Source organism: Falco biarmicus, chromosome 3, assembly GCF_023638135.1.
Source record: "Falco biarmicus isolate bFalBia1 chromosome 3, bFalBia1.pri, whole genome shotgun sequence".
Taxonomy (NCBI): Eukaryota; Metazoa; Chordata; class Aves; order Falconiformes; family Falconidae; genus Falco; species Falco biarmicus.
Genome location: NC_079290.1, coordinates 40,550,675 through 40,576,926, shown reverse-complemented (window position 1 = coordinate 40,576,926; position 26,252 = coordinate 40,550,675). Strand labels below are relative to the sequence as shown.

The 26,252-nt window shown below is 39.9% G+C and overlaps 1 protein-coding gene across 1 annotated transcript; it reads left to right on the top strand.

The window, feature by feature from the left end:
- The first annotated feature begins 307 nt into the window (after positions 1-307).
- TERF1 (telomeric repeat binding factor 1) lies at positions 308-26,084 on the top strand. Its single transcript, XM_056333340.1, has 10 exons — positions 308-523; positions 3,992-4,087; positions 6,172-6,302; positions 6,916-7,002; positions 8,293-8,442; positions 12,432-12,538; positions 13,594-13,659; positions 13,742-13,785; positions 14,873-14,937; positions 24,676-26,084. The coding sequence occupies exons 1-10, from the start codon at positions 343-345 to the stop codon at positions 24,832-24,834; spliced, it is 1,086 nt and encodes a 361-aa protein (XP_056189315.1). The 5' UTR covers positions 308-342; the 3' UTR covers positions 24,835-26,084.
- Positions 26,085-26,252: the final 168 nt, after the last annotated feature.

Sequence of the window (26,252 nt, the reverse complement as noted above, 5' to 3'; positions counted from 1 at the left end):
CACGAGCTGCCTTCGCCTCGCCTCGCCTCGCCGCGCCGCGCCGTTTAGTCAGCTGGAGGCAGAGGGCATGCCCTGCAGGGGGTCCTACAGGCCGAGGGGGCAGCGGGGAGGCCTACACTCCCCGGGCGGCCGCCCGCGGCCCCACGGCGTCACCCTCGGCCCCGGCCCGCCCCTCGCCCCTCCCCTTCCACCGAGGAGCGCCCGCCCGGAGATGACGCCAGGGCCGGGAGGCGGCGGCGGCCGCGCTGAGTGGCTGCCGCGCCGCGCGGGGCGGGGCTGGGGCAGCGCGAGGCGGTCCGTTGGCGGGGCGGGGCCCGGCAGCCGTTGGCGCGAGGGTTGAAGATGGCGGGGGCGGCCGGGGCCTCTCCGGCAGCGGCGGACGGCGGCGGCTGCTCGGTCCCGCCGGCCGAGGTGGAAGCTGTGGTCGCGGACTGGATGCTGGAGTTCGCCTGCTGCTGCCTGTGCCGGCACTTCGGGAAAGGGCGCGAGGCCGAGTTCCTGCGGTGGAAGAGGGTGGCGCAGGGTGAGGGGCGGCAGCCGTGGCTGGGGCTCCGAGGGAGCGGGCGCCTGTGGCTCTCAGGCGGCTGCGGCCGCTCTGAAGGCAGCGTGTCCCTGGAAAGCCTGCGGGGCAGCTGTCTTTAGGACGCTAAACGGCCTGCTAAAGCTCTAATGGTGCTTCTGTGCTTAGTTCTCGTTCCGTGTAAGCACATTCTATATACGTGTGTAGCCTTCTAATGATGGCGGTCGCTAGCTTTTGAGGACTTCAGGAGATTCCTAGAATACGGGGTAGTTGTTGAGCCGATTTAATGGTATCAGCAACATCTGCATGTGCTGAAAACAAAGGAATGTAGTCTGAATCTTTGTTTACTTGTTTAATCCACCAGTGCTTGAGTTAGCACGTGATGGTAGCTCTGCCATCTTACATCTACTGTAAGGTAATCGCAGTATTGAAGAGTTTTTTCACGTTTGGTTGAATTAGACCAGGAAAGCAAACTGAACTGTTCCAAGAAAACAGTGGTTGCTGAGGAGTTGGGGTGAGGACTTTTAGATTATTAGGTGGAATACAAGCATTGGTGTTAATCTTCTTGATTCTGTGAAGCTTGAATGTATGACTTGTTTGCCTGTATGCCATCAGCAGATACTGAAGCTGAGGCCTCAGATGCTGAGAATTCAAGGCTGCTGAAAAGTTGAAGAGGACATAGTGAAGAGATGAAAATGTGGTAAATACGTTGGGTTCCTAGAGTTTATATTCAGGGTTATAGTAGAAGGCTAGAAGTATTTCAAGGAACTGTAGTCCAGCAGACAAAGTGGAAGGAAGTCTGGTGTCTGGCTTTTGAATTGAAAAATATGTTTTTAAAATGAGAAATACTTAAGAGTGAGATTAGTTAATAGCAAATGGCTAGGCCTTAGGTAATGAGGGTTTATGGTGGTTTTCTCTGTTAGAAATAATATTCCTGAAGATACTAGGTTAGGGCTTTTGGGTATTTTGTGTGTGTGTTGTTCTTGATTCGAGCAAATGTGATAGTATGACATCTTCAAACTTCCGCAAAGATTGGAGTACAATGGCATGCCAAATGATTAGTAAGGAGATAGCTAAGAGAAGCTGTAAGAGGTAAGAAATCTAAAGATAGCATAATAAAGTATGTTGAATGGGGAGCTGCTAGATTCAATTATTAATGGTGCTTTTTGGTGTTTGGCCTTGGGACTGTGGCTCAGTGGGAGAATTGTACTGAAATTTCATGAGCACATGGCTGGGAAGCAGAGACACTGTCGACACAGAAGCAGATTGGAATATCTCCTGAGAAGAATAGGAAGACTTTTGAGTACCCTGTTAGTAGAAACAATTAATTAAACTGTACAGAATGCAAGGTTATGTGGCACTGGGAGCTAACAGCAAATTTGGAATTTGTTCCTGCTGTGTTCAGTAACATAGGAAAGAGTTTGGCGTATCAGTACTGTAAGATAACAAAGTCGAAAGTGTGAAAGTCTATGGAAAAAGCTAAGCAGAGACATGACTGCATTACGAAAGTGGATGTGAGGTGTTTTCCCTAGAAATACAGAACTATTATTCTTGCATATGTCACAGTGAGACCCTACCGAAAGAATGATTGGCTGTCAACAAGAAGTTCAACTCAAACTGAAGCCAGTGCAGAAAGGTAGAAAGGTTAGGGAAACAAGATGAGCTGTTTTATTAGGAGATAAATAATAGTTCTGTATAGCTCAGTATGCTGCCAAGTAGAAAGAGCTAGGTTACCCGGGATTAAGGATTTAATGACGGGTGCATCTCTTGTCTACCTTATCCTGCCTTGAGAGGATATTATGGTCTATATACCTGAACTAGCTTGTGTCAGTATCTACAATGCAAGGAACTGGAATTGTAGAATTTGTAATGAAAGGCTGAAATGATAATTACTTTTGAAGTGACCGTAGGGAGGAAAGCAATTTATGATTGTGGGCACTATTAACAAATTAATAGAGAAAATACCTTAGGGGTGGCGAGGGAGAACAGTCAGGGAAAGATTGCTAAGGCTACTTTCTTTCTGTTTGTGTTACTTGTGAGTAATTGCTGCTTAAGGACCTGGTGTTTTCACAGTAAACACTTCCAGGTTTCTTTTCCTTTGGAATAGGTCCAAAGGAGTTAAATTTGTGTCCTCAAGACTGCTCTATTGTCAAACCAAGCACAGTCCCTGCAATTCGTCCCTGCTCTGAATTAATGCACTAATGTAGGTACACCTTAAAAGAATGGAGAAAGCTGAAATGTCTCAAGCTACTTGCCTAGGATGACCCCTTCTAGTTCTGTGGAATCCTTCAGCCTACAGTATTATGCCTACTTCCAAAATGTCCGAGCACTGGCTCCCTCTTCAGGGCATGATGATGGTGCTTATTTCTAGCATTGAACTCATCCAAACTCTTTCTGAAATTGAACTCTCGTCTGCCATGGAAATGCATAAATTTGATTATAATGAGTAGCACTTTGCTGCTGTTCTAAGCAATGTTCTTTTTTTAGTTCCTATAGGAATTAAAAGCTCTTGTGTCACCTGTCCTCACTGAAGCAGTTGTAAATACATTCTTCCAAGGCCAAATGGTAATATCCTGCTTGAAATTAGCTTAAATAATGATTTGGGGGTATTTAATTACTTTGTAATTTCATATTCATAGAAAAAGGTCATACACTAATAAGGAAGTAGGCAAAGTACTTCCAAGTTGTGTCATTGCAAAACTTGGGGGTCCCATGCTGTAGAATCCTGGTTTTTGCTAGGCTGACACAGAAATGTGTGCATAAACACTTCCTAAACTAGGGTGTTCAGTCTGCAACTTAAGCAAGTCACTTGGCAGATTCTTCACGTTTCAGAATATGTTTCTGTTATGCTGTGAAGATGAATTACTATACCCAGCACACTAAAATATGAAGTTCACAGTAACTAGTATGATGGAAATAATCTCATGATAGCTCTCATTCTAAAATATGTAACAATTATTCCAACATTCCAACCTTATGAGGAAGACTTCACTTGTAGATTTACATTTCTGACTAAGCTCCCCCTGTAGCTTTTACTGCTTTTAGTGTCAGTTGCTGTAGCAGTAAGCAGCAACTGTTACCAGTCTGCAGGTAGCTGGTCTTTTGTGGGCATTCCACAGAAATGCTCTCTGGAGCAGACCCTTGACTTTCCTAGCAAACTACTGAGCAAAACAAAACACTTAGGTATGTAAGATACTGTTGTCTTCTGATTTGATGAAAAGCCTGTGATGCATCTTACGCCTTCTAGGATACTGTTGTGAACTGCAAGAGGGATAGGTTTTTCTGGTCAAATTCTTAAGTATGATTTAAGTTCTTCTAACATGAAAGAATATTGACTAAATGTGCTTCATCAGTTTCCTAATGAATAAGAAATTTAGCAGGTTATTAAAGTCTGATAACACAGTGTCTAGTATATTTCTAGCCACACTGTGGCAGTGCTGGAGCAAGACTGACTTAACTTTTCTTTTCCAGCTCTTATTAATGACCTCTCCAAAATACCTCCACATCAGAAAAAAACAGTGTATCTTTGTCAGCTTTTGATAAGAATTGCAAAAGGACAAAGCCTTGGTAAGTACTCTGAATCTTTTTTTTTCCTACTTGTTTAAACAGATTTGCATGAAATTGCACAGAGGTGTGTTAGGTGTGCTTTTACTGTACATATATAAGTAAAATGACTGAACTCTACATTTTGGACTGTCTTTTTCTTATGTGCCTGAGCTGTATGCAGGACCAGTGTTATTTTGTCCTCACAGACTGATCTGCTTTGAGTTTGAATGACTATACACTTCTTATAGATCTTTTTTTTTTGTCAGAGTAGCATCAACAAAAGAAATATACTGGAAAAGACTGACCAGCTTTTAGCAATATTTTCAAGTTTAAAGCACAGAATGTGTGTTTATTTTCTTTCTGCATGTGTAACTAAAGTAGGACAGACAGTAGGAATAAGCATGTGGATGAAAAGGATGACTGCCCTTGTTGTTTACAGAATGTTGTAAGATTTTCAGCTGGCAGCAGGTCCTTGGGATTCTTATTCACTACCAAGTCTCCTGTTTGGCTGTAGTAACAACTTGCTGATTTTGTCAGCGTTCAAGTTTTTGAAAGACTTAAATTTTTTGCTGCAAGTTTTCACTGCTTGATAAAACTCACTGGAGTTTAAAGACTTTAAAAGTAGTCTTGCTAGTGTGGAAGGGAAAAAAAGAAGTAGTCTATTCTAGACTAGCCACAAAGACTTGTTATTATAAAAATGAAACATTGCTTATTGGGTAATAACGCTGCTCTTAATTTAGTTCAATCTTAGAATGATATTGTAATATTTAAAATAGTTCTTCATAAACAAATTACGAAACTTTTCCAATGTGTTGAAACTACATTATTAAAACTAGGGAATAAGACTTCAGTGTGTTTTTATCAATCAGTGTAGAGAATGACCTGTATGGTGAGGAAGATTACATGTGCTTAGTAGGTATTATGTCAGATGTAGTTGCACAATGTACGTGGAAAGCTAATATATTGTATGGTAGCTTTCCTAATTCTTTTCCAATTATTAAAATATTTGATGTGTCCTGAGCCTTAAAACAGTAGGCTTTCAGATGCCAGCTCTTTAAGAATTAAAAACTTTGTTTTTACAATATTAAAATAAACTTCATGTGAAGTGTCGTATTACTTGATTGAAATAGTAATTAAACACAGAAGTATATTTTTCATGTGTTTGTAATACTATTTAATTTTCAGTGTTTGTCTTCTGCTGTAGCAGTTATCAAATGCTCTTTATTTTTTCAGTATTCCTTAAATTTTGTTCTATCTGAAAAATGCTTACTGTATTAAGGGATAAGAAGATACTGAGAGAGATTCTACTACGATGTCATATAAAATGAAGAAATAATTGAGGCTGTAGTTCGGTGAACATCTTGAGCTAAGGTGGCAGTGCCATGGGGAGAAAAATAGTCATGTACCTGCCAGCTCCTACTGTTCTGCTGCTGTGTTCACTTGTGTGGATGTGCAATGACCAGAGTGGCAAACCGTTTCTAGAACATTGAGGGGATGGTTATTAGGCTGGGCTAGACTTCTGCCAGATCAGGTCACCGATCCAGCTTGCTGGGAGCTTGGGCAAACCTTGGTGTTGGCACAGCAAATCACATGGGAGATTGCTTCTGATTTTTCAGCGGTGCTCCTGTGTTAAGCTGTTTGACTTTCCCTCTCAGTTTAACCATTTTGGATATAACAAAGTTAAGACAAGGAAATTTAGAGAGACTGAAGGGGGGAAAAAAACCTTGGGGTAGTGGTTATATTACAAATTTAAGTGTCAATGCCAAATGTTTTGATATCTGATGACAGATTAATATAAAAGTATTATTAATACCAATCCAAATACATGATGCTAAACTTAGCACTATTGCAAGTGGTATTTTAAGCAAAGAATAATTAGTAGACACATAACTTCCCTTAAAAATGCAATGCTAATGTTAGCAAGAGTAGGAAGAACCAGTCTGAAGAGAAGGCAGTTACTTCAGGTCTCTTAAAGAGAGAAGAGAGACTAAAAATATTAGATGAAAAAGGGATTGAAATTATGTATAATATATATTGCTTTATTGTGTATAAATAATGTAATATATTGCACTTATCCTTTAATTCTTTTTTTTTTCCCCACTAAGAATGCCATTTTGAAAATGATCAAAGAATTTCACCTTTGGAATCTGCTCTGTCTTTCTGGACTTCACTTGAAAAGGAAGAAATTAAACTTGAAAAGCTTCATGAAAATATTCGTCACTTAATTCAAATTCAGGTCTGTGTGTCTTAATCAGAATGCTTCAGGATGCTGCCTATTCATTCTGCTAAAACAGGGCTCCTTCTTCAAAAAGACTGGGCTATTAGCAGGTTGAACTGAATTTTCTAAGTTTGTTGTGTTTGCAAGTACAGAGTAAACAGATCTGTAGAGGGGACCTTTTCCTATCCAAATTGGTTCCTGTTTGTCCCAGTTCAAAATTGTTTCAGAATCTGCCAATCTCGAAAAAAGAAAAAAATATAGGGGTTGTTTTGCTTAAATAATTCTTTTTATTAGAAAACTTAATTTCAGAGACACATGTGTAAAAACATGTTGATAGCTATTTGGGACTGTGAAAAGTCTTTCAGGGAAAGATGAAAGTAGTATTTACAGCATGTTCCATACTTAGTAGATAGCAGTGAGGATCCATGTAAATACCTGTTGGAGAGGTTTTAGGCCTTCTTACATGAGATTTAATATATACTTCAGAACAAACTGTTTTAACTAGATAATTGTTAAGAACTGTTAAATATATAATGCTCTGGATTTTGGAAGTCTTAAACTGTAAAAGTGTGACTTTTTTTTCTGTATCAGATGAAATGTATTTCAGTGTATCTTGTAATTGTATTTGTAGATTATAGCAGTCTATATGGAAAATGGGTATTTCAAGGAGGCTGCTGAAGTTCTTGGAAGACTATTTACAGACTCTGAATCAGATAAGGTAGTAACTTGCTTAACTTGCATTAAGCTCTCTTGTTTTCAGAGAAGAAGGGAATGAGTTTCCAAAGCTAGCAGTTGCTACCTGCATAGTTTTGTCCTAATTACAGCCTATGCAGTCATGTAGACACCTGTGGCATTGGTAAATACAAAAAGAAATTTGTGGCTAGGGTATTGATAGAAATAATAGGTGATTTGGAGGAGTAAAATGCTTCTAGCAGCAGTTGTTCTTCACTGTGGCCAGCATCAGTCCAAACTTCATCCCCTTTCCTGCTTCATGTGAAGAGTGAGAAGTCAGTACAGAATCTGGGAATTTGCTATTGTTTTTTCAGAGTAAGTACAGTACAAACATGCTGGTAGAGACATCTTAAGTCCCTACTAGTTTCTGCTGACTTTTTCTGAACCATTGCAGTGTTTTTTGTTGCCTGTGATTAGTGTTCCATATACTGAAGCGTCACAGGGAAGGAAAGTTCAGTAGCATCTGTAGTATAGTGTATATTATTATGTCTCTCTCTGGAAAATATAACATAGGTGGGTCAGCCCACCTTCTGGTTTGGTGTTGATTGCATCATTCAGAAAGATGCAGGTTTAAGAGCATGTCTCTTTAACATCTGAATTTGCTGGGCTGGAGAAAAGAGCAAAAGAATGACTGCAGGCAAAAAGAAAAAAAAGGCAAAAATGCTGGCTCTGTCTTCCTCTGGTATATTAGGACACATGTCCTATGTAAACAGTAGCACATTTATAACTTCAGAGGATTCAGATGTTTGGAAAGTGTAGGCTATGGTAATAGTATTTAAATTCATAACTTCTGTGTACAAGTTAGTCTTATTTAATTCTTGGGTATGTTCATTTCTAAGATACAGAGTGGCTGGTAGACAAAATGTAAAGTTGCAATTAGCAGTATCAGTTGTCCTTAGTGCTACTGTACTAAATAGTCCTTTTTCTGAACACTGTCAACCCCTTTCAGTGGCAGTCTTTCTGAGGCAGCAAATGCAAAAAGAGAATCCAGTAATGAGTAGCCTTTTCTAGGTGTTCTTCATCCCTTGACAACCCTGCTTTCAATGTTATTCATCAAGGGAATGAAAATAAAGATCTCTGGAGAGTTACACTTAACAGTTTACTGAGCGTATAAACTCCTGATAATATGCCTAGTGAACTCCAGAATGCTTTCTAACTGTAGCATGAAGTTATGCAGGCATATTGAGGAAACACTATAATAATCATGTTTAGCTTTCTGTGTTGTCCTGTTTAGCAGGGTATGTTTTAGCATTGTGTAAAGCTGTGCTTTCCATAGCCTTTAAGGGTGAAGCTGGCAACTGTAATTAGAAGCAAGGATCCATATGTTCCCCTTCTCCAAACCTTCAGTTACAGTCGTTTGATAAGTAGAATGAAGGATTACATTGAACTTTTCATGAAAGAAAAAGGAACTAACTTCTTAATACAGGTATGTCAAAACTGTTTTCAAAACAGGTACATGATGAGGTTAGATTTATACTTTCAGTGGAGTTGTTTAGGCAATATTCAGTTAATTGTGTTAAATTAAAAGGAAGCTTAATCTTCCTTTGGATTGTCTTATTAATTAAAAATAACTGAATATTTGTTTAGGACAAAGTTAGTAGGAGTAAGACTACTCTAAAATATCTGTTGTAAATGTTTTTTCCCAACTGTTTTGATTAGAAAAATAGTTAAGAAAAAAGCATAACTTAAATAAGGTCTGCATTATTATATGTTTAAGAAAAGTGATTCTGATGTGAGACACGTTCATGTAACTATATATTTAATGCTTTTCTTGTTCAAGGCTTTGTGACTTCTGTCCTGGTTTTAGCTGGGGTAGAGTTAATTTTCTCAGTAGCTGTGTTTTGGGTTTAGTATGAGAATAATGACGATAACATACTGATGTTTTAGTTGTTGCTAAGTAGTGCTTGCACTAAATCAAGTTCCCATGCTCTGCCAGTGAGGAGGTGCACAAGAAGCCAGCAGGGAACACAGCCAGGACAGCTGATCCAAACTAGCCAAAGGGATATTCCATGCCACAGAATGTCATGCTCAGTATATAAACTGGGGGGAGATGGCCGGGGCAACCAGTTGCTGCTTGGGGACTGGCTGGACATTGGTCAGTGGGTGGTGGGCAATTCTACTGTGCATCACTTGGTTTTCTTGGGTTTTATTCCTCTCTTTTTCATTACTATTATATTTTTTTATATTTTACTTTATATTAAACTGTTTTTATCTCAACCCACAGGTTTTACCTTTTTCCCATTCTCCTCCCCATCCCCCTGGGGAATGTGTGGTACTTAATTGCTTGTTGGGGTTGAATTATGACACTTCTCATACTAAAACTAAAAGATCAAGACCTATTAATCTGGCTAAAATCTTTAGGAATGTCAGAACTTAGGAGATGGAAAACTATTATTGATGTTTTCCTGTAAATATAAAAGATCCTTACAGTCTTGCTCAGAAGTGATTTAAAATTGGCAGGAACAACATTCCTCCTGCAGTACATCTTCAGGAGGATTGTAAAGAATTTCTCTTATGTTTACTTCCTATAAAAGAATATTGAATTACTGTATTACAAAAGCACAGACATCTAAATGTAATAAGAAGCAAATTTTAAATAAACAAACCTGAAGTTCCTCGGGAGCTTTCATTTTCTTACCAAAGAGACTAGAGAACTGATTAAATGCATTCAAGGTATAATACAAGCAATACCTTTTAATGGTTTCACTTGGCTGTCGGTTTTCAAGTTTATTTTTCAAAGCTACTTCTTTGAATGGAAGAGGAGATGGAGGTGCTGAAGGCCCAGAACTCCATACTAGTATACTTGGGCCCTCTGTGTTGCACCTGCACTGCCTGTACATCTGTGCTACTGTCTGTACCAATGCTGCAAATCTTACTTCTGAAATCTTTACTTGGACTGATTCACTCTGGGACATGGAGGAGACAATTCTATGAAGAGTTCCCACTTCTGCTGTGTAATGCACATAACTGTTTCCTAGCAGTGTATCCTGTATTCTCTACAGAAAATCACTCTAGCTTTAACTGTTAATCTCTTCTCTTTCTATGGTTATACTTCTACATACAGCACCAGAAGAATAATTTGTGTTAGAAGGGACCTTTTAAAGGTCATAGAGTTCAACCTCCTTGCAATGAGCAAGGGCATCAACTAGATCAGGTTGCTCAGAACCCTGTCCATCCTGACCTTGAAGGTTTCTGAGGATGGGGCATCTACTACTTCTCTGGGTAACCTGTTCCAGTGTATCACCACCCTCATCATAAAAAATTTCCTGCTTGTATCTAGTCTGAATCTACCCTTCTTTAGTTTTGAAACAGTTACCCCTTGTCTCTGTTGCAACAGGCTCCGCTAAAAAGTTTGGCCTGTTTTTCTTATGGGCCCCCTTTAGGTACTAAAAGGCTGCAGTAATGTCTCCCTGCCACCTTCTGCTGGCTGAACAAGCTCCCCTCTCTCAAGCTTTTCTTCCAAGGAGAGGTATTCCATTCTTTTGACAGTTTTTATGGCCCTCTTCTGGCCCTCTTCCAACAGGTCTGTGGCTTTGCTGTGCTGAGGGCCCTAGAGATGGATGCGGTACTCCAGGTGGCGTCTCACAAGAGCAGACTAGAGGGGCAGCATCACCTCCCTTGACCTGGCTAAACTTCTTTTGATGCAGCCCGCAATACAATTGGTCTTCTGGGCTGTGAATGCACATCGCTGGCTCATGTCTTGCTTTTCACCCACCATAAGGTGGTCTATGTTGCTAGACTGTTCTGTAAGTTGCTTTTTCTAGGTTATTGTCAAGTGTGGAATCTACAGGGTTGTAGCTCATACAGCTGTTGAAGCTCTTGTGCTTCGAGAAACTCTTACAGGTTAGCTGCCCGAAAAACAGTCTGCAGATAATGCATTACAAGGAAAAAGGACCTATACCAAGAAAGCATTAATCTGAATACTTTAATTTTTCTTTATAAATTTTATTTCTTTTAAAAAATAATTATCTTTAAGGACAAGTACAACTTGAAAGTTACTGTTAACTTTTAAAATACAATATAGTAGATTTAAACCTTTAACTAAATCCTTTCTACACTTTTGTCTGTATGAAAACATGTCCTTATTTTCACGTGTTTTGCTACCATCAACCACTGTAAATGAGCTGTTATTCTGAAAAATTACAGAGGAAAGATGTGGCTTTGTTAGCTATGAAATTTCTGACAGTGAAACATTTTAGTCTGTGACTGGGAATATTCTGTGACCAGAATACCTTCGAGTATGATTGAAGGAGTGAAATGGAGAATACCTTTATGTTACCTGCCTCTGATAAATGTTGAGAGACTCCACAAGCTACTGTGAAGGACAGGTTAAGATTTCAAAAAGACTGAAACTTGGGTGGATGACAGAAAACTGACAGGAAGCAAAAGCAAGCCCTGAAAGAAATAGGTGAGAAGTGGGAGCAACTGCCCAAGCAGAGAGAGAATTAATATTGGGCCTGTAGTGAATCTGTCAATTTAGAATAAATTTGATATTTGAGTGTTGCAAAACAGGTCACTTCTCAGGATGTATAGACAGTGTTGGATGGAAGATGGTTGCCTCTTATGCCAATGATATGTTATGATAGTGCACAACCAGGTGGGGATTTTTATGGTTTGGGCAGTAAGTATACCGTTAAGATGCTAGAGAAGAAAGTTTATAGCGAAGTGGCAAGTATGACCTCATGTGGACTAAGTGTTTTTTGGGGGGGTTGTTTTTCTTTCTGGTGTGGGAGGGTTGAAGGTCTTATTTATTATGGCAAGTAAGCGGGAGGAATCTAGGGAAAAGTACAAATCTTAAGATCTTCTGGACATTCAGTAAAGAATAAATAACTATTCCTCCTCTTGGGAGTGGAGGAGAAATAATCTTAGTTTGTTGCTAAAAGTTTAGGCAGGATGTTATAAAATTTTCTTGCTAATACGAGAGAAGTTACGTTACAAACCTAAAGTCAGATTAGGTGTGTCCTTTGGAAGTGTTACAGGTATGCTTGATCCTGCCATGCACTACAGAACTAGATAAACTTATGAGGCCTGTCAGTTTCCAGTTTCTAATCTCATTATAAAAAACAGACTTTGGAGTACTTTGATAGTATTTGCAGTCTTGGTTAATCTCTGCACTGTTTCCCACACCTATATGTTCAGTTATTATGCAAGTATGAATTGTGCTTGTGTGTCCATACAAATATTGCTTATGGCTATGACTAATATTTCTCTTGAGTTAATTAGCTGATAAAGATCTTGATGGAGTTCAACATAACACACTAGAGTTGTTTTTAAACTACTTATTTTAATGGTAATACCTCTGAAGGGTCTGTGAAGTAAGCACTGTTGTTAGTCCTAGTAGAGAGTACACATATTAATCTTAATGTGAACTACTGGCTGGCTTTTACTTTAAAGTATCAATTCCATTTCTCACAGGCAGCCACAAAACAGGTAGAGTCTGAAGGACTGGGAGCACCAGCACTGGAAAACAAAACTGTGAATGTCAATGAAAACGACAGAAGGAATTTGGAAACAAAACAAAGGTTTGCATTAAGTATTAAACTGCTGAGGGACATGCTTGGGTAGTAACTTGAAACTTGTAGAGCTAAGAGTAGATAGAAGGAAGGACGTTAAGTTCCAGAATGCTGTCTAATAGAAAATTAACTACAAGTACATTCTGTTTTTTTAAGTTTTGGCTTTTCTGTGCTTGTTACTTGTGGCAGTTATGTCAAATAGCTTGGCATTAAGTTTAAGTACTTGTTGAAGACATACATCTTTCAGTTTAAACTGAAAGCTGTCAGTTTTGTATAACAATAAAGACATAGAAATTCTTTGCTTTTTTTTCTTCATGCTTGATTGAGGTTCTTTTAGTGCTGCCTTCCTAATTTCAGGCTATAGGTTGCCTAGAGAAGAAAGACAATAAGGAAAATTTAATCTATTAGTTTTCTTTACAGCTAAACACAAGATTCTCTTAGTTGGGTTGCTTCATGATTCTGACAATGCAAACCCTCCAAAGAATTTCAACTTTTCTAAAAATTGCTGGGGGAGCTTGAAGCCCAGTTTCTTCCCTCCTCCCTTGACTTTTTTCAAAAATACTGATATTCTAGGTTTATCACCACTTTTTTTTCATGGAGAGTAAGTTGCAGTCTTTAGTTGGAATAGAGTTTGTATTCCTGCAGTTTTAGACATTGAATACTTGGCATTGTTTAGTTAAGGCAAATTGACTGATGTAGACAGGAAGACAAGTGATAAGATTATTGCTTTTTAGGACAGCCCCTGACACAATTACATCTGAGAGATATGATGAAAGACTTGATTAAAACTCCTGTGGAAATACTCCTAGATTGTGAAGATGGTATGAAAAAAGTAGATGTGTAAAATACCTCATGTCAACTTAAGTGTGTAATGTGTTGTGTATGTCTCCTACAGGTATAGGGAAGCAAGGTTAAGAGGGATAATGCATTGAAGCAGTTAGTGTTTGTATGCCACTATTTCTGTAGGGAAATCTTGGGATTTCCTTTCATTTAAATATGGCTGAATCACATAAATGGCAAGTTGCTGCCCAGGAATTTTTTTTGCCTTTTTGTTTTTTTTTAAGATCAATGAAAGAGGAGGAGAGTATTACAAATCCATCACCTGGAGATCTAAAACCCACCAAAATAAGGTAAAAATGTTGTTGTTGCTTTTGGTCATAGACATTTAAGGAAGTTCTGTATATATTTACTTCAGTACTGTGTTCTTTGCAGGCCTCATTCACAATGGAAATGCAGTGCAAACCGTGTTCTTCGAAGTGAGTATTAGCTTATTTTTACACTTCCAAAACAGTCATGTCAAACACTTCTCTATCCCACACCCCCTGCAATAATTGATCTTTGATTTGATATCTGCTATCTAGCGTGATTGGATTAATAGAAACGTGATTGTGGTGAAAACCCTCCTAGTTGCGTGTGTATTCATGCAGAAACCAGATTTGGTGGTTGCCACATTTAGGAAGATATGTGGTGGATTAAAGTTCTCTGGCAACTCATTTTGCAAAATAATTCACTATTTTCTGGTTTGTTTGGGGGTTTGTTTACTTGTTTGCTTTACTGGGATTTACGGTATTTTGTGCAAAAGAAAGCTGGTAGAGGAATACTGAAACTTGTTTTTTTCTGATTTATGACCTAAATAACTTTGGAGGGAAGGAATTAAAGAGGTTGGCTGACTGGAAAAACAAATTGTAGTTTAAAATGCACGAAGTTAGGATGTTTGTCCATCTTCCTGGTATTAGTTTTTAAGAATTTACAACATGGATTATATAATCCTTATAAGTAGGTTCTGAAAACCATTAACACCCTTTTACTGCAGAGATGACATTATAGTTTCTGCATGTGGTTGTGTTGTACTTGGCAAGACAAATTCTTAAGGTGCCTTGAATACATGCCACAGTTAGAACCTGACATGTTCTGTGGAAGTGATGGAACCTGGATATAAAGTATCATAGCTCTGATTGCTAGTTAGCTTCCATTCTCGCTATGTAAATAAGAGCAGTATATATTGTATAAATGTTTTTACCAGCATGAAATAGCAATGTTTCATTATTATGTACTGATTTTTACCTGAAATATATTTGAAATATAATTCTTCTGTGAGATCTATTGCATAGAAAATATAGTGACTTTTTTGAACAGACTAATCTTTGAGTCCTTGGGCTAAGGTGAGATTCATGTGTGTGCATATATAAAAGCATATTCTTATATAAACAGATACTAAAATTTTCCCGTTATGTCAAAGCATATCAAAATAGTGTACGTTCTTGTGTCTAAACGGTAGAATGCAAAACTGCTGCCTTAATGTTGAGTCCTCATATGTCTGGGTGTGTAACTATTCTCTTCTAGGCCTAAACAACTCGCAAAATCTGGAAAAACGTGGAGATGCTTTGACTTATGGGCGAAGACGACAGGTTTGTACCCATTCTTTAATCTAAATGGTGATAAAATTAAGCTGCACTCTATATAATTTTTTTCCCCAACTTCATTGGACTGTCCTCAAAATGCTTGGGTTTAAGATTCTCCACATTACCCAGGCTGTGCTACAGCTTCTGAAACTGTGTTAAGTTTCAATTCCTGTCTTTAAAGAAAAGGATTTTTTGTGCAGTCTCAAATATTGTTGCTAATGCTTATGAGGCTTCAATTTGTTGAAATACAGTTACTAAAGCTTAGTCTGACTCTTCAAAACGTGGAAAGAAGAAAAAAAATCTTTCCGCTCTGGATTAAAGAATTCAGGATGTCATCTGGTTGTGAGTTTTGAGCAAACATCAAAGACTTTGTTTTCCCACTTGGAAGGTTAAAGATTTAGTAATTTTATAATTCAATACTTTGCTTGTATGAGGTAAAAACAGATATTTACTTGGGAAACTACTCTGGTTTTTATAAACAAATTAAGGTCTTTTTGTAATGCTACATTTCAAATAGTCCTTTGCATTCTCTTAATGGGTAAGCCTATTCCATTGAATTACTTTAAAATAATTGTACTCTGTTCACTAACACTAGAATTCTGTATTTGGGGGAAGTATAGAAGGATATGCCTTAATAGAAGGAAATCTGAAGCTGATTTGGTGTTGGGGTGAACTGTTAGAAACTTTTTTTGAGCACAGCCAATTTTCTTCAGTTATGATAAAATGATAAACACTTCTGAATGAAATTACTGTTAAATAAGTGTCTTCCAATTGTTGAATTCCTGTTGAGAGTATGTCTTGGGAAGCAATATGGAATCTTTCTGTTTAGATAACAGTGCAAGTTACAACAAGTTTTTGGTGTGAGCAGTTTCATTTTTCTGCTGTTCATTTTAACATGTCATTTTTCATATAACAGGGAAGGACAAACCTGCTTATGTTTTTTCAGACTGACATTGAGGAGGGTTGTACTTATTCCTAATTCTTCAGGCATTTTTACTGAAGTTGAAGCACTGATTAAATCTTCAGTTACATGCTGTCATCAAATTGATTGAGGTCCTAATGAGAGCTCATCTGTCCTTGGAGGTTAAGCAGGTTAAGCCCCCTCCTACATATAAGCAGTTTTTTCACTTTCTCACAAATCTCAGCAATAGTTAAATCACTGAGAACCTCCTTAAAAGCTGCAAATACAACCAGTGTCCCCCCAAAAAAACCCACAAAAAAACCCCCAAAAATCCCACCAAAACAAACAAAAAAACCCACAAAAACACTAAAACAAAGCAAAAAAAACCCCACCCAACACTTATTGGCTTTGCTTGTTGCCTTCAAAAACATAATGAATTACTTTATTCCAGCTTGTACTTGGATAGGTGGTACCTTGTCAGCCAGTTGCTGGTAAGCGTGCACACTTCCACCAATCTTGTTTTCAACATCAGGATTTAAACCTATTGAACCATAACTGACAGAGATAATGACAGCTTTATATTCACCTATTTTTATGTTGAGGTAGTGTGTTATGAGGTCAGCTTGCAAGCACTGTATCTAGGCCTAGGGCATGTGCACACATCTTGCTGGAAAAAATAATGTCATGTGTTTAAATCTGTTGTTACAGTTTAACTATAATTGAAATGTAAAGTCTAAATTTGTAGGAAAATATTCTGATAGTATAATGAAGAACTCATTGAAAATTTTATAAAGTCTTGAAAGAAATTAAGATTCAGAGCTATGTTTCTCAAAACACTTAGAAAAGTAGGCGTTTGCTGTCTGTGTGATAGTTAGGCCATACACCCTGCCAGTGAGACCTCTCAAATACTGTATAGAAAGCAATGATAATTGGCCTTTTAAACAATAAATCTGCTCCTCTGCTTAAAAATCTGGGTTATAAAATTGTCTGCATGCATGAAAGAATGCAGTGAATGTCAGAGCTGTTGACTTCTAGAACTTAATTTTCTGTGTAGTCCCTTTTTCAATGTTGGCATTGTTTGCTCTTGTTTTGTAAATGGCATTTCATTGCAATGGTTCAGTGCCTGTTTTCAGCCTTTCATTGCTGTGTTTTCAGTTAGCTGCATACAACAATCTGCAGTGCTATTGAAAGGACGTGTACTTTATTTTCTCATCCCTAAATTAGAGAATGCAAGTGTCACAATTTAGAGAACTGTTTGTACTCAACTTTTGTATCTTTTATGTGTATGGCAAGCCCTGTGGGTTGTCTAAAATCTGACTGACAGTTTGCCTAAATTAAAGACACTGAAAATCTGGGTTTTCAGAATTTAGTCAGACATGTATGGAAAAAAATTTCAATGTATTTAAACTTGGAGGAAAAAGAAGTCAGAGTAAAGTCCCAGAATGTACAACCAAAGAAAACAGATTACTAGAGCAGAACTGACTCTAAGGAATAACAAGATCTTTAGATATGTGAGGGTATGTCTACGTAGTCTGTCTGGCAAACTCAAGCTTTCTCTGCCAGTGCTCTGAGCTAGCCAAATGTCACATTGCTCAGACTAGGTGGTTTTTTATTGTTTTTTTAGTATGTTAGCTCAAGCATAGTTCTGCATTATGTCCAATATCTTAACCAGTCTTGGTAGCTTGTAACAATGTATTGCTATAGTCATCCCAGTGGGCACAGACAGTTTGTCAGGAGCAGGGAGCAAGTTACTGCTCTATACAGTTCCTCAGTGCAAGGAAAATGAGTCTGTCTGTGGTTTACCTGTGAGGCAGGCTCCTCACTTATATGTTAAACTGAAGAAATCTTATCTTTTGAAAAGCTCAGTATAAGCACTTCAAAAGCAAAACAAGCAAAAAAAAAATCATTTTAACAGGAAATGTAACTAATCATTACAAGTAACAAGGGTTGGGATTGTCTGTCTTGGAAGTATTTGAATTATCTGTTGCTGTAGGTCAAACATAACTGTTACTTAAATAAAATCTTTATTCAAGAAATTTTTCTGGCATGCTCTGAAATGAGATTAACTAGATGGTTCCAATGGAGTCTCTGGCCTTGTAATATTAGTTGAAAAAAAATTCACTGCTAGTGTTGCAAACTATCTGTGGAACAGGAAATATTGGAAACGGAAGTATTTTTGATAAAAGTACTCTAGAGTAGTCTACCCTTTAAGTTTATGTTTAGAAACACAGCTGAACTACTACCACTCATAGTTCTTTTGCTGCCTAGTGAGGCTTATCAGTGACTGTAGTTTCTTGAAGAGGTACTGATAGTTCCATTAAGCTGGATTAAGCCCAGCTTTCAGACGTAAAGTTTGATCTTCCCATACCTCAGCTTCCACTTTGTGTAGATGCCACATTTTTGCTTGTTGCATAATAAACATTAAGCCTGATCAAAATTATATTCTGGTATCTAAGCTCCTTCTTCCCTAGAGACACCCCCTGTCTTTCACCTCTGAGTGCTGCTGCCACTTTTAGCAGCTTAAGTTCAAGGGAAGGGGGAGAACCATGCAGAATGGCACTCAAAATTGTTACCTGGCCTATCCCCAGTGCCTGAATTGTTGTTGCTTTTAAGAGCAGAATCTTTTTAAAGATTCCCCAGAAGGGTTCCGTGTCATTAGGAAAGGAGGAAGTAATTTCTTTTTCTTACCTCCATGGATGCGGGATTTGTCTGAGCGTTCTTGGGCACATGGATCTCTTGTGCCACTGGCTGACTGGGTTGTCCTGCTCAGCCCCTGCCTTGTGCACAAGCAGGGTGATACGCATTTGTCTAATGACAGCAGCCATGAGATTCATATTTCCACTGGGTACCTTATTTGCAGTTAAGTCATGTTTATTCCCCTGTAATTCATGGATTTCCTCTTTACCACTCAGTTCTACTAGTTGGCTTTATCAAGCTTAAATTTCTGTAAGTTGGGGCTATTCCTTTGCAACTGAATTTCCCTTTCTACCCAGTTCTTTACAACTTTGAAAGTTCCAGTTGTAAAGGTCAGCCATAGCCTGATTCTCTGAGGTTTCCTTCTGCTTTATAGCCAACACCGTTTATCCATTTGATAGTTGGAGGTGATCTGTTGCTTACAGGAGGTGTTGTACATATTCTGGTAAACCTCTCTTTTCATCCCACATACTACAAATTTGGATCACTACGCCTTCAGCTTCAGCCATTTATACCTCCTATTGCTTTTCTAATATTTATAAACATTATTAATTGGAACAACTAGACTGGAAAAAAAAAAGTAAGCTGAGGATTTATCAGCACAGTTCCCCTTTGGAAGCCTCCATAAGGTTCTATAAGTCTGGTTGCAAATTTATCATTATAGGCATGTTAGCAAAGGATTGGTTCCACAAAACATGAGGATTATATACATTTAATCTTGGGAATACTCACAACTCAACCAGATCCTGCTGGCTACAAGACTGTTAAGGGATGTTAGAAGTGACCATCTCCTCCAGCAGCCCCAGCCCAGCACCCCCTGTCTGGCTGCTGGAGCCCAGCCCAGCACGGCAGGTCCCTGCTCAGGCTGGTGGATGTGGCTGCTGCTTTACTGTTTGCAGGCTCACCCAGTGGTGCAGCTGAGCACAAATCCCAGAGACAGAGGACCCTGACATAGCCAGTCACACTGGCCGCTGCCCTCAACAGCACCCACATGTGGTACCCATGTAAAACATAAACACAGGCAGCCAAATCTCCTCTTTGCTGTCTGGTAGAGGTGTAAGTTTGCTAGTGAATGTACACACGTGCCTCTCTAGGTTCACAGGCTCATGAATGTTTCCAGATGTGCAAGTATGGGCACAGCTCTTTTGGTGCCCAGTACCGTGCCCCCATCTCAGCCCTCACACTTGCTTCTTGGGTCCTTTACTTGCTGACTGGTTCAGCTGGGTGCACCAAACATGAATGTTCATGTGTTTGTCCCATGGGCACTCTGTGTTCCACTTGTACTCCAGTCTACGCTTGCAAGATCTCTCCCTTTCAGGCAAAAGATGAAATTTTCACTCATTCAAGGAGATGAAGGAGCCCATGCCGCCTGGGTGTCAGCTTACTGTCGCTTCTGCCAGGCTGACCCTCCAACCTGATGATAACTAGAGACTCAAAGGAAAAGCTACAAAACACATAAGGGCTCCTTCTGGTCACATTCTCCATCCTGATCCCACTCTGCCGGTCAGGACTGTTAACAGCAGGTCCTGAGGAAGCTTGTACTGGAACTGGACACAGAGAATGGGAAGGGATAACTGACAATCCAGAACCAAACCTCTGACCCTTGCCTTTGCAGCTGTGTTAATGCCAATCCCCGTGAGGGTGGCTGCGTGTGATTTCAGCTGTGTCCTGAACCCAGCTTGTTCGTACCATGTTAACAGTTGAAACCCACCCAGACTTTTCTGACCAACCTCTCTTCAATATTACCAGATACCAGAAGTACCTTTACCAGACTTATATTGACCAGACCAGAATTGTAATTACCTTTCTGTCTTTTAGCAGCAGAGAGGTGCTGGACTGACCTATGTTAAAAGCTGGGATGCAGCCATCCGTGCACACCAGAGCAGCCTACAGATGACCCTTGGCTGAAGCCCCAGCAGGGATTTCAAAAGGTCCTTTCTAAGCAGTGGCAGGGAGCAGCCTGTGGGCGGACCATGTGAATCCCATTCACAGCACCAGATGGTGTCACAGAAATAACCTGAATTGCAATTTAGATCAGGTCAGAGCAGGAGCGGTTCATTGCTATGGCTATAGGAGAGGACAGGGAGCAGTAGAGGGATGGCATTTCCTGATGCCTGTGAGCCTGTGTAGAAGACCAGCCTGGCTGAACAGAGAGCTTTGGCTGGAACTCAGGAAAAAAAGGACAGTTTATGGTCTTTGGAAGAAGGGGCAGGCAACTCGGGAGGCCTACCAGGATGTCATGAGGTTATGCAGGGAGAAGATTAGGAGGGCTGGAGCCCAACTAGAACTTAATTTGGCCATTGCCAATAAAAAAAATTTCTATAAATTAGCAACAGAAGGAGGGCTAAGGAGAATCTCCATCCTTTATTGGATGTGGGGGGAAACACAGTGACAAAGGATGAGGAAAAGGCTGAGGCACTTAATGCTTCTTTGCCCCAGTCTTTTGTAGTAAGACCACTTGTTCTCAGGGTACTCAGCCCCTGAGCTGGAAGACAGGGACAAGGAGAAGAATGGAGCCCCAGTAATCCAGGGGGAAATGGTCAGTGACCTGCTACACCGCTTAGACACAAGTCTATGGGGCTGGATGGGATCCAGCTGGTGGAAGTCCTCATCAAGCCACTTCCCATCATTTAGCAACAGAGCTGGCTCGCTGGGGAGGTCCCAGTTGACTGGAGGTTAGCCAGTGTGATGCCCATCTACAAGAAGGGCTGGAAGGAGCGTCCAAGGAACTACAGGTCTGTCAGCCTGACCTTGGTGCTGGGGAAGATTATGGAGCAGATCATTGTGAGTTCCATCACACAGCATGTAGAGAACAACCAGATGATCAGGCCCAGCCAGTGTGGGTTTATGAAAGGCAGATCCTGCTTGACTCACCTGATCTCTGTCTGTGACAAGGTGACCTGCTTATTGCATAAGGCTGTGGACTTTGTCTACCTAGACTTTATTAAAGCCTTTGACACCGTTCCCCACAACATTCTCCTGGAGAAACTGGCTGCTCGTGGCTTGGATGGGTGTACTCTACGCTGGGTAAGAAAGCTGGCTGGATGGCCAAGCCCAGAGAGTGGTGGTGACTGGAGTTACATCCAGCTGGTGACCAGTCACAAGTGGTGTTCCCAGGGCCCAGTGTCGGGGCCAGTCCTGTTTAGTATTTTTATCAATGATCTGGATGGGGGGATTGAGTGCACTCTCAACGAGTTTGCAGGTGACACCAAGCTGGGTAGGAATGTCGATCTGCTTGAGGGCAGGAGGCTCTGCAGAGGGATCTGGACAGGCTGGACCGATGGGCCGAGGCCGAGTGTGTGAGGTTCAACCAGGCTCAGTGCCGGGTCCTGCACTTGGGTCACACCAACCCCACGCAGCGCTACAGGCTGGGGCAGAGCGGCTGGGAAGCTGCCCAGAGGAAAAGGACCTGGGGGTGCTGGTCGGCAGCCGGCTGAACGTGAGCCAGCAGTGTGCCCAGGTGGCCAGGAAGGCCAACAGCCCCCTGGCTTGTGTCAGAAACCGTGTGGCCAGCAGGACCAGGGCAGTGACCGTCCCCCTGCACTGGGCACTGGTGAGGCCGCCCCTCGAATGCCGTGTTCAGGTTTGGGCCCCTCACTGCAGGAGGGACACTGAGGGGCTGGAGCGTGTCCAGAGACGGGCAGCGAAGCTGGTGGAAGGGCTGGAGCACAAGGCTTATGAGGGGCGGCTGGGGGGACTGGGGGTGTTTAAGCTGGAGAAAAGAAGGTCGAGGGGAGACCTTTTCGCTCTCTACAACTACCTGCAAGGTGACTGTACAAAGTGGTGTTGGTCTCTTCTCCCAAGTAACAACTAATATAGGGCAAGAGGAAACGGCCTGAAGTTGTACCGGGGGAGGTTTAGAGTGGGTATTGGGGAAAAAGTTCTTCACCAAAAGGTTTGTCAAGCACTGGAACAGGCTGCCCAGGGAAGTGGTTGTGTCACCATCCCTGGAGGTATTTAAAAGATGTGAAGATGTGGCACTTAGGGACATGGTTTAGTGGTGGACTTGGCAGTGCTGGGTTAGTGGCTGTACTCAATGATCTTAAAGGTCTTTTCCTACCTAAATGATTCTAGGATTCTATGTGAACTCTGGCCAGCTGGGGCAGCTATGAAGTTCTTATAACTTACAACCCGTTTTTCACCAAAACTGTGTCAGATAACCAGCATATAACAACAGTGAATGACATTTGTCAGACAAGGAAGCTCCAAACCGTACATCCTTTTACAAATAGTTCACTTCTTTGACAGTTAAATCGTTCTGACCAGCAAGATCATTAGCTGCAAATGCTTCTTAACTAGTGAGGCTGGCAAAGGCCTATGAACGTGTTTTGTTCACACACAGTGAATATGAGTAAGTAATTGCAGTGCTTTTGATCACTTGCCTATGTAAATTTCATAGTGCTATTATGAACAAGAACGCCAATTTTTTTTGCTGTTTCAGAGCAACTCCAAAATAAGTAAAGCACAGTCAATGGTTAAATGCAGAGATAAGAAAGCTTCTGGGTTGGATTTTCAGCAGTCATTTGCTCATGACATCACATAAACATATGCAGATTTTGTAAAAGTCTGGTAACTAATGATTTTTAATATGGAATCTGCTGTATACCCATAGAAGTGCCAGCATGACACCAGTGAAAACTGACCATTTATCTCCTTTCATAACTTACTAATGGTCCAGGAGACGATCAAGAGCAGCAGGACATCTCCAGTGCAAGAAGCAGATAAAGAACACAGATAAATTAAATGGAGGAGCTGCACAATACAATTCGCTGTACATTTCAATCTCACTAACATTTTAAAGTATACATTTTTTCTGTAAGTTAAGTCTTTACATTTCAGATTGTGTGGAATAAATTTTGAAAGAACATGCTATCAAAACCCAGTTTGGAATAGAACTTGATACTTACTTTTTAGAAACCGTTTTCCTACACAATTGTTTCAACTGGGGGATCCTGTTGTGTCTTTGTATAGATGATATGCAGTTCAATTTGCCTAAGGAGGTAACCTGATCATATATCGGTATGATTAGTTGTGTATTAAGCAAGCAAGGATTTGAAGACATGTGTGGAAGATCAGATTCTAGCAGAATAAGTTCGTTTAAAATAATTTCATACCAAAGTTGCCAATTGCTATTCCAGGGTGAAAAAATGGCTTTATGTAATGCACCTATATTAAAAATGCAGTGGTTAAAAATAGGCATGATAGCATGCATAGTATCTTTAGACTCTTGCTATATATATGCATATTTCTATAAGCTACAATAAAAGTTGATACTTCTGCCTCACACTTTACTGTAAAGGTAAGATTTTTTAAATTAAGTATTAGGGTTTTTTAAAATTCAGTTTTCTTTCACTCTGTGTGCAGTCTTAAAATGGTTCGTTTTGAGGTATTTGTATCAAGATACAACTAAGGAATAGCTGGTACACTGGGGAACTTCATTGAAAGGGACTGCTTACAGATGTATAATTGCTAATAATTTGGTCTCCTTTTATGAGAGAAATGTCATCCCCTAAAAGGTTAAAAAGCTTGTAAGTCATGACAGTGAGACTTGAGAAGTGGGCTCAACAAATGGCCAAAACCAAATATGCAACTGTTACCTGAGGTTATGGCTGATGTCACTTTCAAATGCAATATATATCCTTTTGCTTCCATCAGCATTTTAAGTATTGCGATTTGGTTTTTTTAAGAATACTGACATGCCTTTGTTGGTGGTAAATAGTATTTTGATTCTCAGTCCCTAGGTTAACGCATTACAAAATGCTTTCTTGTTTGTGATGCATACTAGTCAAGGTTTGTCTTGGGTCAATTAGCTAATAAAGTACAATTTTGGAAAGCATGTTTTGAATGAAGCAAAACTTTGCCCTATGTCTTTTTTCTTTGCTTTTCCTCCTGGTTCTCCTGGTTCTCCTTCCAGATGATGTCTGCTACTGTGTTGTAACACTTGACTTGGTAACCTTTGTTGTTGTATGTAGTGTCAAGTTATGGTGCTCAAAAGAAATCAAAATGACCCTACTGACCCTCAGACATCTGTGCTCTAATAACTGGATAGCTGTATAAAAACTTGCTTTTATACTTGCTATAAGCTTAGCTCTAACATTAATACTTTTCTCTGGTCATATATCTGGTATTTTTCTCTGTTCTTCCCCTAGCGATGGACTTCTGAAGAAGACTGGGAACTAAAGTCAGGAGTAAAGGAGTTTGGAGTGGGTAACTGGGCTAAAATTTTGGTCCATGGTAATTTCAAGAACCGAACGAGTGTCATGTTAAAAGACCGGTGGAGAACGCTGTGCAAGATTGAGCAGGGGTAACTTGGACTACAGGAATCGACTCTTCTTGACCTTTCCCTACTTAAGGACTTAGTCTACCTTTTCAGAAAAGTAACATTTTAGTTTCAGAGTGTCCAGCAGTGTTGCTGTCCTAAAACATGAAACAGAATAGTAATAGGCATAAAATGCTTATGTAAGCTCACTTGCTTAAGTAATGATGACTTAAATGTAAAGCCTGGCCTTTTATCTACATGCAATAGATGACCTAATTTCTGAAATGTTGAAAATATTTGGAGTGATTTCAGAAAAGCCAGTTATGTACATAGGCATATTAAATGACTGGCAATATGTTGCTAATACAGACTCAAGTGTTCTGTGTTTTTAAAGGGTTGTATTGCTAGTCAGATTGAGCTTTTTATCATTTTGCTTCCTGCCATATAACTCATTCTAATCTGATTTGCTTCACTTTGAAATTTTGGTCAGACTTGTCATCTCTGTCAGTAATTTATACCAAAAAGTATGTATGCATTGGTACTGCTAATTTTGCAAACTGATTATTTTTTTGCAATTAAAAATGTGATACTCTATGTAATTTTATATTTCTAAGTAGTAAAGGTGCTGCTTTTTTTTGTAAAGAAGCTTAAGTTCTAGGTGGAAGGTTATTTTGAACTCATGTATGTTGGCATAAATAGCACTTTTTGTCTTGCAGAAGAGATAGAAAACACATGGAAAGTAAGAGTATGGCACTAGCTCTTAATAGTTCTTTATTATCTTGTGTCTTCTAACTTGTCTTGAGAAGTGGCTTCTTCTAGACCAGCAGAAAAGGGAAGGCTCAAAAACGAATGGCCAAAGTGGGGCTTATGAGTTTATACTGACACTGATAGCACAGCTCATGAGATGTTTCATCTATGGTCTCCACTGTCTTTGTCCAAACTAATAGCAAGCAAAGACACACTGTGATGAGAGTAACTATCAAGGTGTCAGTTGGTCACTGCAGATACCCTGCTCATGAGAGACTGTAACAGATGCTGATGGTACTGTGCTGTCTGTCTTGATTCACACTGTGTGGGGAAGAGTTCCACAACCTCAGAAAACACATACTTTGCACTGTCGTACTGGTGTGAATCTAGTGACTTGAACTCACATATCACAGCATTCTTTTAGAAGTGAAATCTCTTCAATTCAGATGTTTTCTGTACTTTTGTCCTTGAATGAGGTTTTTATTTCACAAGAACCTTAACATGGAAAAGCATCTGTCCAAACTAGTCATAATAAAATAAACCTTTCAGATATTTTTCTTGGCTACACAGGAAGAGATATATTCTTGAAGGCTGAAATGTTCGGGAAGTATTAAGATAATCTCTCTGCTTTCTGTTTTGGAGGCCTGCTTCCATTAAGATAAAAAGGTAAAGCACCGTTAGAAAGGTTTGTTTCACACTCTTATTGTGGACAAAACGTCA

Bases quoted from the DNA above. Each gene is read 5' to 3' on its own strand.
- TERF1 (XM_056333340.1), top strand. From the start codon at position 343: ATGGCGGGGGCGGCCGGGGCCTCTCCGGCAGCGGCGGACGGCGGCGGC. The intron at 8,443-12,431 runs GTATGTCAAAAC...CATTTCTCACAG, and splicing joins GAACTAACTTCTTAATACAG to GCAGCCACAAAACAGGTAGA. The intron at 14,938-24,675 runs GTTTGTACCCAT...TTCTTCCCCTAG, and splicing joins CTTATGGGCGAAGACGACAG to CGATGGACTTCTGAAGAAGA.